The 11,874-nt window shown below is 55.8% G+C and overlaps 1 protein-coding gene across 1 annotated transcript; it reads right to left on the bottom strand.

Annotated features, from left to right (window-relative positions):
* Window positions 1-1,077: 1,077 nt before the first annotated feature.
* SERPINH1 (serpin family H member 1) lies at window positions 1,078-11,525 on the bottom strand. The gene is made up of 6 exons (XM_079707949.1): window positions 11,465-11,525; window positions 9,941-9,984; window positions 6,734-7,389; window positions 5,445-5,543; window positions 5,096-5,328; window positions 1,078-2,078 (listed from the first exon to the last, which is right to left on the bottom strand). The coding sequence occupies exons 3-6, from the start codon at window positions 7,353-7,355 to the stop codon at window positions 1,776-1,778; spliced, it is 1,257 nt and encodes a 418-aa protein (XP_079564075.1). The 5' UTR covers window positions 7,356-7,389; window positions 9,941-9,984; window positions 11,465-11,525; the 3' UTR covers window positions 1,078-1,775.
* Window positions 11,526-11,874: the final 349 nt, after the last annotated feature.

Raw genomic sequence — 11,874 nt, forward strand, 5'->3', positions numbered from 1 at the left:
AGGCTGAGTTCTGGATGACAAAAAAGCAGTCTTGCAAAGATCTAGAAGAACCACTTGCCAGAAAGAACAGCTAGTGCAAAGGCCCTGAGGCAGGAGAGTTAAGTGTGGCATGTCTGGGAACAGAATGATCCAGGGGACTGGAACAGTGTGTACTGAGCATACTTGTCACTGTCCCTACGTCTCCACTTCTAGATGAAGCCTCTTGAGGGCAGAGATCTAATTTATTGGGTTCACAGCACAGAACAGACCTGGAGTTCTAAACAGTTGTGTTGCATTATGGTAATAATGGGAGTGAATCAGCTGGCCCTTCTGCAGCCCCATTCACATCTTGGAGGACTCCAACTAGGTTGCCCAGCCAGGCAGGGACTCCCTCCTCGGACCAACAACCCCCAGGGCAGAGTTGTTGGCAAACAGAAGCTGGAGAGGTGCCCAGAGAGAGGTAGTGACCTGCCCAAAGTCACACAGCCAGCAAACAGCAGAGATGGGTCATGAATCCAGTTTCCTGTTCCTCTGCCTCCCTGGCCACTGGTCTTCTGTCCCATGCATCCCACTTGCCCTCTCCCTCCTTGAGCTGTGATGTCAGGAGCCCCAAGGACCATGAAAGGTAACCAATGTGAGGACTGTATCAGGTCCCTCGTCTCCTGGTGCAAATCCAAACACAGAGCAAGGTTCCCACAAGCTCATTCTTCACAAAGTCCTGCCCAGCTGGGCAGCCTGAGCTTGTGCCCTCTGGCCCTGGATGTGGATGAAGTCAGCTTTAAGTGAAAGCCTAGGGGGCTGAAGACTGGGACCCTGGGGGCACAGCAGGACAGCGAAGCTCTGGGCTCCAGGTCCAGCGCTGTCATTCCGGCCCTGCAGCCACCATCTCTCCAGGGCAGCCAGAGCCAAAACAATTTCCAATTCAGCACATAGTGGGCCTGCCACATGGTATTATCTGCAGTTATCTGCCAGGATTTCAGGGCCTGACAAGGGCTATCAGTAGCAAACGTGGCTTAACAGAAGGAGCCCTTATCCCCGGGGAAGAGTGAGATGGGAATCTCTGATCCAATCCCCTTCCATGCTCTGACAAAATTTCACTGGAAAATTTTATTGAAAAAAACAATTGTACAAATAAGATCTTTGTTTGACAGCAACAAAGGCTCATTTCCCCCCTTTCCTCCCCATCTTTGAAAATCTATAAAAGGAAAAAAAATGTTCATCCCCATGATGCCTGACCGGAGTCTGCCCAAGAGTTCCCCCTGCCCCCGCATAAGCTATACCCGACCCCCTCACTGGGGTCAGACCCATGGGTGGGGGGCTACATGTCCCAGGGGCTGCAGCACCTAGTTTTATAGTTGAGGGAAGTTAGAAGATTGGGAGGGAGCCGGGGAGGGGCTGAGGTGGTGGTAGTATCAGGAAGAAGGCCCCCATTCCATGAGGGCTTGGCTGAACCCCCAGCTCGATTCCGTCTCACAGATGATAAAGCACACAGCTATAAATATGAACACGGACCGAGGCAGCCTGGATCCCAGGGCTGAGGGCAGGGCTCCACGACTGCTGCCCAGCTCCCACAGGATGTGGGGTCTCTGGGCTCAGCATCCTGACAACTGGGGGCCCGTGTCCAGGCAGAGTATCCTGGCTGGGAAGGTCTGCTCAGACACAGCCAGCCCCCCTGTTTTCCCACCCCCACCCCGTGGACTATCCAAGGTCAGTACCTCAGCTCCCCACCCCCATAGCACCCATGTGTCTCAGGAGCCTCCCGCTGCCCCCTGCCATCCCATACCCACCCTGGGGCCCTACAACTCGTCTCGCATCTTGTCACCCTTGGGCCGGACCAGGCGCCCAATGAACAGCAGGGAGCTGCTCTGGGTGTCTCGAACCAGGAAGATGAAGGGGTGGTCGGCGTAGAAGAGCTTGGGGCTGCGCAGCTCCTCACGCCCATAGATGTCCTGGTCGAAGGGGTTGCCGTCTGTGTCCCACTCGAAGGCGGTGGCGTGGAACACACTGGCCAGGTACAGGTCCTTCTTGCCGGACATGCGAGACAGGTCTGCCTTGTTCTTGTCGATGGCCTCAGTCAGACCCAGCCCAGCCAGGTGTTTCTGCAGGACCAGGTGAGTGCCGGTGAGGCCACGGTGGGTAAGGCTCCTAGACCCTCACCCTCCACCCACACCGCCTGCTGTCTCCTCCCATCTCTTCCTCAGAGCAGAGATTACCACTCCCTGCCACCTTCTGTGTGCCAGACATGGCGTGGGCACTGCCAAGCACTGCTTTCCTAATTCTCATGAAAACCCTGCAAGCGCTTCCAATCACCGCTTCACAGATGAGGAAACTAAGGCTCAGGGGGAAAAGGCAGAATTTATGCCTGGCCCCGCCGAGCCATCTTGACCTGTGCTTCTCAAACTGTGGGTGGTGGACTGCCAGCATCAGCATGCCCCAGGGGCTTACATGAAGTGCACATTCCCTGACTCCAGCCACTGAATCACAGACTCCGGGGGTGGGCTGGGAACCTTTTTGAACCAACTCTCCAGGTAGTTCTTGACACACTCAAGTTTGAGAAAGACTGGCCTAAGGACAGCTATGACCACATCACTCTGGGGCTTAAAACCTTTCCAGAGTGATATGATGTCTGGGATTTGCTTCAAAATAATCTGATGGGCGAGGAATGGGTGTGTATAAATGAATCCTTATTGGTCATGAGTTGACGATGGTTGATGTTGGGTGATGGATACATGAGGGTTCCTGATACTAATCTCTCTATTTTTAATATATTTTTATACATTTCCATAGTAAAAAGTTAAAACACGCACACACACACACACACACACACACGCCCTCTTCCAAGGCTCTGCACAACCCCTGGAAGCCAAGAACAAGCTCTTCCCTGTGAACTGTGCTTGCATTGCAGCCTTAACCCTCAGCATGTCCCACTCTGCTCTCCACTCAACAGCCTCCCTGAAACTGCATCCTCGATGGCATCTCAGCGGCTACCCTGTCTCTGTAGGGCCCTTTAGACTCCATGTCTTCTGGGAAGGCTTCCCTATCCCACAAGACTGGAGCCGCACCTCTCTGGGCCTCAGCACCCCTGGCCTCCCTCTATCAGTGTGTGGTCCTGTCTGTCTCTCCTGCCTGGCTCAGAACTCCCTCAAGGCAGGGCCCATAGTCAGGGCTCTCCCTGGCTCTCAGTGCAGAAGAGGTGGCAGTAAAGGACTGTTGGCTGAGTGAACAGCAGCCTTCAGGGCCCAGGCTTCTGCAGGACAGTGCACTTCCCCAGCATGGCCAAACGGGCACGAGACCTAGGGATCTGAGAGTCAGGGTGTCCTGAGACAGGCATTCTAGGCCCAGCTATTCCAGTCCCCATGACTTTGCACAAATCACCCTCTTGGAATTTCCCAACTCAATCTATTGCAGGGTAGCGGGTAGTGTGTCCAACCAGGGTGCCAGGAAAACACGGGAGAAAGAAGGAGAGTCAGATGACAGCAACTGCAGGAGAAGGGGCTGGGGTAGAGTCGGGACAAGCGCAAAAGGGAGACGGGTGGCTCCTCTCTGGAAACCCTCAGTGTTGTCTACAGTACAGACCACACAGGCTCCACTAGTCTCCACTTTGGAGCCTAAGCCCCATCTCATCTCAAGCTTTCTCTCTCCATGCTCTCTCAGCAACAAGTCTGAAACAATTCTGTAGGTGAGAGACCTGCCAAGGAATCATTTCTGGAATCCAAGGAAGGAATGAGATGAAAGTCTTCCCTTTTGAGTAGAGGAAAAAATCTTTCTCTCCTGATTGACAAAAAGGCCACCCTGAGTTTTCACCTTGAGAACTAACTGCAGCTCCAGTGCTTACTAGCTAGGGTGACCTTAGCGAGTCACTGCTTCTCTCTGAGCTGGTACCTACCACCCAGAGTGGTCATGAGGGAGAAATGGTGTTGAGCGGGTTTGGTTAAGTTTCCAGCCAAGTGACTCAGAGCTGAAAGCCATTATTAGTCTTATTACTGCATGGGGGACAATCCTCCAGCTTGAAGAGTCTATACACGCATACCCCAGAGATACTGCGGGTTCGGTTCCAGACCAGCACAATAAAGTGAATATTGCAATAAAGTGAGTCACACGAATTTTTTGGTTTCCCGGTTCATATAAAAGTTACGTTTACACTATACTGTAGTCTATTAACTCGGCAATAGTATTTTGTCTTAAAAAATCAATGTACAGGGCTTCCCTGGTGGCGCAGTGGTTGGGAGTCCGCCTGCCGATGCAGGGGACGTGGGTTCGTGCCCCGGTCCGGGAGGATCCCACATGCCGCGGAGCGGCTGGGCCCGTGAGCCATGGCCACTGGGCCTGCACGTCCGGAGCCTGTGCTCCGCAACGGGAGGGGCCACAACAGTGAGAGGCCCGCGTACCACAAAAAAAAAAAATCAATGTACATACCTTAATTAAAAATACTTCATTGCTAAAAAATGCTAACCATCATCTGAGCCTTCAGGGACTCAATCTTTTTGCTGGTTGAGGGTTTGAAATATTGCGAGAATTACTGAAATGTGACACACAGACACGAAGCGAGCAAATGCTGTTGGAAAAGTGGAGCCAATAGACTTGTTTGACGCAGGATTGCCATAAGTCTTCAGTTTGTAAAAAAAACGCAGTAAAGCGAAGCACAATAAAACGAGGCATGCCTGCAATAATGTCTGAGTTGTTGACTATGTGAATTTGGATAAGTTATTTAACTTTTCTGAGCCTCACTTTCCTCATCTGTAAGATAAGGTTGATAGTCCTACCTAATAAAGTTGTTTTGAGAATTAAGAGTTTAATACATACAAAGTGCTTAGGAAGAGTGCCTAGCATACAGCACGTGCTCAATTATATTGGGTTGGCCAAAAAGTTCATTTGGGTCTTTCGTACGATGTTACAGAAAAACCTGAACGAACTTTGTGGCCAACCCAATATTTAGCTATTGATGTTATCACCATCTTCCCAAGGGCAGGGACCATGCCTCCTCACCCAGCACAGCCCAGTATTGCCTGAACAGCCAGAGGGGTTCAGGACAGACCTGCTGAGCTGGTGAATGGATGCCCCATGTGCCATGCCCCCCTCCAAGCCCTGCAGGCCCTTGAGTTGGGCCATCCCTCACCTGCAGGTCGTGGGTCACCTCCACCACACCCTTGGGCAGGGAGATGGCAACAGCCTTCTTCTGCATCTTCCCCATCCAGATCTTCAGCTGCTCTTTGGTCAGCAGCTTCTCAAGGCGCTCAAGGGGCTCCACGTGGTGGGGCATGATGATGATGAGGCTGGAGAGCTTGTGCGCCAGGGGCATCTCCACAATTTGCAGCTTCTCCTTCTCGTCATCATAGTAGTTGTAGAGACCTGGGAGAAGAGCAGAAACGGTGCTGGGCACACTGTGGGGCGGGGGCGGGCCAGGCCCCAAGCACCCCCTCATGCCCCCACTTTGCCCCCCCAACCCCGCCCTGCAAGGCACCTACCTGTCCGGTGCATCATGGTGACACCCACGGTATAGGAACGGGTCACCATGAAGCCTCGGCTATCCACCATCTTGTGGTGGAATCTCTCATCCCAGTGTGCTGTAGTGGGAAGTAGAACACAAGGTCAGAAATAGATGCCCCCATCTTGTCAAGACACTCCCCTCAACTGCATACCCTGGATTTTTCCCTGCTCAAGGCCTTTGTTCAAGTTTTCAGGGCTCAACTGCAGCCCACCTCCCCCCGATCACCCAGCCCACAGAGTACATGTTCCCTGCTTTGGGGGTGTGGGTCTTGGTCCCAGGACATGCTGCCTGAAGATATGGCTCTCTATATTTAGGGCCTACCTGTCTCCACATGACAGGGGGTGCCTTCAGAAGGAGGACCCTCAGCTCAGCTACCACCATGTACACCTCTGCCCTGACAACTGTCAGGCGTTTGCACAACACGCGCTGAGCTAGACTTCCCACCCCACCTGCTAACTGAGGTCTGTGCCCGGGCAGGGGATGCCCCAAGACCACCCTTAATTCTTGTCTGCAAGCCCTGTCTCTGTGTCCCCCAAAATGACCCCAAAAACCATGAATACGTGACAGTGGCATGAGCCCTGCCCTATGTCACATACAGACCTGTATTCAAATTCAGTCTCAGTCACCAACTGGCTGCAAGACCTTTTACCCCTATCTTGGTCCCTTCATTTGTAAAAGAGGGGTCACCTCATCCTCACAGCATGCCGTGAGAGGAACAGTGCTATCCATATAGGTACTCAAAAATACACATTAAGCCCAAATCGAATCTTCAATTCAAGATGTACCTGGACCTGAGTCCGGGCTCTCTCCTCCTAGCTGAGCCTCAGTTTCCTTACCTGTGAAATGAAGGCAATACCACCTGCCCCCAAAGTTGCTTTGAGGGTTAGTAATGATCACAGATGTGGAGCCTTTCTCCAGCTCATTACTGAGATAGAATTGATTACTAAATTTGATTCCAAAACAAGCAACAACACTCTGATGTGATGAAACATGGTAGGAGCACATCTTATGGAGTCCTTCGGTGGGGCTTGCATCTCTGTCCCGTTCCTTTAGACACAACACTACACCTCTCTGAATCTTGTGTCTCGTATGTAACAAGAGTTCAATAACAGTGCCTCCCTCTGGGTCTTTGGGTTGTTAATGAGGACTGAAGGAGCCCCAGCCGTGGTGCTCAGCAGGGGAACACTGACCTGATTTGCCAGGGGCGGGGCTCCGGGGAGAGGAGGCCCCGCCCCACCGCGCCCTGCCCCGCCCCTCCGGACTCACGCTTGAAGAACATAGCATTGACCAGCAGCGCGCCATCGGTGCGCTCCACGTCCTTGGTGACCTCGGGCAGCTTGCCGTCGGTGGTCTGCGCCGCCCACTCGTTGATGGACTGCAGGGCGCTGCGCTTGTCGCGGAAGTTGATCTTGGAGTGCTCGCAATTGTAGTGCTGCTTGCTGCTGCGCACGAAGTCCTCTGCGAAGCTCACCGAGCTGGGCCCATACAGGCGGCTGCCCAGCTTCCAGGTCACGTTGCGCGCCGTGCTGTTGCTGAGCGAGCGCAGCAGCTCGCCCAGGCCCGCGTGCACCTCCTCGTCACGCAGCTGCTCGGCGCTCAGCACCGCCTTGGCCTGTGACGCCGTGGCCGCCTTGCCGCCCAGCGACACTAGCCCCAGGGACGAGGCCACCACCACAGGCGACAGCAGGATGTTCTCCACTGCCTGGTCCTTGGCCATGGCCTGGTACAGGCTGAAGGCCAGGCCGGCGCTGCGCTCAGCAAACGTGGCCGCCTTGGGGCTCAGCTTCTCAGCCGGGCTGGGAGCTGCTGCGGCCGCGGGTTTCTTCACCTCAGCGGCCAGGGCCCTACCCAGTAGGCAGAAGGTGCTGATGAGCAGGAGGGCACGCATGGCTGGGAGGCGGGTTGTGAGCACCACGGAGGACCTGTGAGGGTGGCAGAGAGAGGGCGGCCCTGAAGCCCCAGTCGTTCCTCCCCAACAACCATCCCTAGCCTCCTGGCTGTCACCAAGTCCCCTGGAGATGGGAGCAAGATGGCCCAGAGCTCTAGGGAGCCCGGACCTAACTCCGGGTTGCCCAGATTGGGGGTCTCCGTCTGCCCACTCTCTCAGAGGCCTTCTTTGACTCCCTACCCAAAGCAGGCAAGTCCCCACCTCAGCCCTATTGATTTCTTGCACTGAACTTAACATTTAGACTTATGTTTGTTATGTACTGTTTCCATCCCTAATTAGTCTGTGACCTCCAGGAGGGTAGGAAACCTAGCCAGTCTGGTTTCCCTCTATATCCCCAGTGCCTGGCACACAACAGGCCTCAGCTGTTCCTGAACGAACAGAAACCAGGGCCACTTGCCCAAACCTGGGGTCTTTAGTTATTAGCTCTGATCTCATACAACCCTGGGGCCCTTTTCCAGTGGGGGGAAAAAAAAAAGTGGTAGATGGGCTCAGGGTCTGCATGAAACTCAGGGGCCTGGACAAAGGATGTCATGTGGGGCGGAGGTGTAGGCCTGCTCCTCCCCGAATGCCTTTCCTTCTGCCCTGGGCTGTTAATGAGTCACCAGTTGGTTCACTCATTAAATGAGAGAGTCCAGATGCTCTACTCTGCTGCCCCAAGGGTGACGTTGAGTTCGCATGTGTGCATGTGTGTGTGCCCACCCCTCTCTGAGCCTCAGGCTCCATTTTCCAAGTTGTACGGGTCCAGGTCTCCGTGCCCAGGCTTCTGTCTCGGCAGGGATTTGCCTGCCCGTCTGCCCACAGCCCCTGGAGCGGATGTGAAATCCCCAGGACAAAAGCTGGGGGGGCCGGTTGGGGGGAGGTTTCCTGAGAGGAAGGACACTAAGGGAGAGGGTAAGTCACAGCTAAAAGGAACAATGACACCGACACCCCTTCACCAGAGGCTGGTGGCCAGATGTGTGTTCATTCTCCCAGGAAGCTGGGCCACCTCAGATTCCATTCTGCCCTCCCATCTGACAGTCATCACCACACATGCCCATCTACTCTGTGGCTTCAAGATTGCCCTCAGGTCCCCTCCTCAAACCACAGCAGTAGCAGTGGCCCCTAGGACAAGCCCCTCTCCCCTCTCTGGGGCCTCCCATCAGGACAGTCTCTCCACATGGACTTATTTCCACACTCCTCCACTTTGACGTCATTTCCTCTTCTCCAGGCAGCACAACAGAAGAGGAGATGACATGGCAAAGGGAAGGTTTGGAAGGAACCGCGGTGATCCCACGGCTCTGGCAGATCCCATCTTGTGGTCCTCAAGAAGATGGAAAACTCAGAATCCTGGTGGACGACCCTCAGGCCTTGAGCCTGCCTGGGGAGCACTGGCTTTCTGCGAAGATTCTACTGCTGCAGCCATCCTGTGAACCAAGCCAAGTCCCCCCTCCCTGGGCTGCCACCTCCTTGGAGGTGCAGTGCAGAGGAGAAGCAATGGGTACATGGGGAGAGGTGGTGGGAGGAGAGAAGGCCACTGAGCCCCACAGCTGCCTAGGGGAAGGTATCAAAGAGATCTGTAGCCTAGAGTATGGATTGCAGAGGTAAGACACAGTTTCACCCTAAAGAATGGATTAGTAAGGGAATATCTCAGGGCCCAGGCCACCTTCCTCCCAGCCCTAGCTACTTCCCCACCAGGCCTGGAGCCTCAAAGGCAGAGAGGCCATATAATTATTGTACAAACAAGGACACTTAAGAGAGTAAAATGGGACACTACTAATTATTAGGCCAGGACAACAGGCATATGGTCATCCTATTCAAAGGCCGCCTTTAGTCGAGACAGCTGATGCCAGAGCTGGAATCTCTGCAGAGGCCACCAGCATCCCCTTGAGAGACAGTCTCGGAGTCTAGTTCACAGCCTTGCCACGTGGCAGGCACTATCTTGACAGCCCCATCCCCAGCCAACCAGAACCTTAAACGGCTGGGAGGGGCTTTTTAAGAAAGCTCCAAATGACTAGTTTGGGATTCCTCAGCAGCCACACAGCTGCGCTCCTGTTCCTGCTCCTGCTCCTGCGCCGGGTGACGTGGCAGGCTGGAAATTGAATTATCTGCACCCGCCTGCAGAGGGGGGCTTCCAACCCGGGAAGCGGGAGGCCTGGGTTCAGGTCCCAGGGGGTGCCACAGAGCCTCCCTGGCCGTAGCTTCGAGCCCGCAACGTCACTCTCTGCAGGGAGATGTGCAGCTATGGAGAAGGGCTGCCCTGTTAACCCAGCAGCAGGAACGGAGGAAGGCAAGTCACTGCAAGCAAGCCAGCCTCCCACAGCCCAGCCCCTGTTGCCACAGAGAAATCCTAGCCCTTAGGCCAAGGTTAGAAGATTTATACTCCCACAAAGAAAAACACACGATCCCAGAACCAAGGGCTGTGCCCACAGCTAGCCAGGCCAAGTTGAGACTGGGTTCCAGATTTTTGTAAGTAGAGGGAAGGGAAGCATTTGCTAGGGGGGGGACCACCAGAAGGGCTCTCGGACACTTGAGGAGGGCTAAAGTACCTTGAAACTGCCTCAGGGGGAGGTCAATGCCTGCCTTTTTCATTCTGAAAGAAAACAGAAGAGTGAGGAGGATGGGATAGGGCAGAGCTGGCGTGGTGGTGAGGAGGGGGCCTGGTAGGCCCAGCCCCCATACGGAACCCTGTCTACACTGCCCCTGGCAGAAGGAAGACGTAACCAGTCCCAGATCTACAAGGACGTTGGAGGTCACCAAACAGTGGGAGAAACTGAGGCCAGAGAGGGGGCAGGGAGCCACCTCCAGTCCACCAAGGATCAGTGGGGGGTCAGGCTTCCTAGCACAGGGCTCCTTCCTCCCAGAAGCACCCACAGAGCCCCTCCGGAGGGCTGGATGTGGTGTCCTGTTACACAGCCCGTGAAAAAACATTTCTGCTGGGAATCCCGGTGACCAGAGACAAAAGGAGGGGACCCGGAGGCCTCAGGAAGGGGGGATGGGCCGATGAACTGCCTGAGGACAGGAGGGTGTGGTCCCAGCCAGAGACTTCCAGGGAACCAAAGCCCCCTGATTTTCCTACGGCCTCCATCCGGCCTCCATCCGGGCCCTGCAGACCAGCGGGACCAGCCGGAAGCCCGGGAAGAGGAGGGGCCAGGCCTTCTGGCCTTGCTGGAAGCGGTTTCATTCTTCTTCCACCACTCCAGCCGCCTCAGGAATGTCCCTAAGCTGGGGGCAGGGAACCCCAGCCTCTTAAGTAGCCTTAACCCTGCAGTTACTCCAGGAACCAGGTGGCGGTGGACAGAATTAGAGTGGGTGACTCAAAGCTTTCTAGGAAGCTCCCCGTTCTCCCTTCTGTGGGGGGATGCAGACCTGGTCACCTCCTCGCCCCTTTTTGGAGGGAAGTGGGGAGACTGGTGCTGGCTGCCATAACCTACACGTGCAGGCTGCTGATCAGAAATGGAGCCGCGGTGGGGGACTCCTCCCAAACCATGGGGACCCCAAGAGCCAAGTAAAAGTCAAGACTATTTCACCTCCTTTTCCTACCACCCTACCTCAGGAGGCTCAGATGCCCCCCAGCAAGCCTGTGAGGAGGGTGGTCCACTGGCCCTTGGGCCTCAACCCCACAACTGGAGGCACCCCGACATGCAAAGCCAGCCTAGCCTCCCTGTCCCTGCTGGAAGGCGTTCCAGACCCCATCTCCTCCCTCCTTGATCCTGCAGAGGGACGAGCCTCAGCATCCCGGCTCCCAGCCGCACTGTTTCCTCTCTGCCACCAGCACCCCTGCCCCACACTTCTGCGGAACCCTGCACTTTTTCCGGGCCCTCTGAGCGCCCCGACTCCCCATCCCGGCTCTGATCTCTGCTCTGGCCCTCGGGCTCGCTCCGCCATCACCCCCCAGCCCCGGGTTCTCCATGCCGAACCCTCCAGCTGTCCCCAAAGTGCCAGGGACTCCAGTTTGCGGGCTCTGGAGTGGCCCCTAAACCCTCCCGCGGGCCGCTCTCCTCTCTAGTTTTCTTGAGCACCCCCAAAGCTCCCGCCGCTCCCGCCCCACCCGGGCCGCCCCCGCCCCTCACCTGGCCGGGCTGGGCTGGCGCCGGGACCGCAGTCACAGTGCCGCACTCGAGCCGCGAACGGATTCCACTCTCCGCCGTGCCCCCGCTCTCCAGATCTATATATGGCGTTCCCCCACCCCACCTCCCGCCCGTCCCGAGAAACTTCTGGAAAGTTAGAAAAGCTTCCGGAGGGCGCCCCGGCTCCGCCAAAAAAAGCCAAAGACCTCCCCCAAACCGCCCTGGCTCCCGCCTCTCCCTCTGCGGGCAGTCACCCGGCCCCTGGGTCCTACTGCCCCCCTCATCGGACGGGGTCGCGGCACCCGGGGAGCCCCTGCCTTGAGACTGGGCGCCCGGGTCCGCGCGACTGCAGAGCGAGCGAGCATCCTTTGATTCAGCTGAGACTCTGCACCCTAAAGGGAGCTCGGAACGCT

Source organism: Hyperoodon ampullatus, assembly GCF_949752795.1.
Source record: "Hyperoodon ampullatus genome assembly, chromosome: 7".
In the NCBI taxonomy this organism is placed as follows: Eukaryota; Metazoa; Chordata; class Mammalia; order Artiodactyla; family Ziphiidae; genus Hyperoodon; species Hyperoodon ampullatus.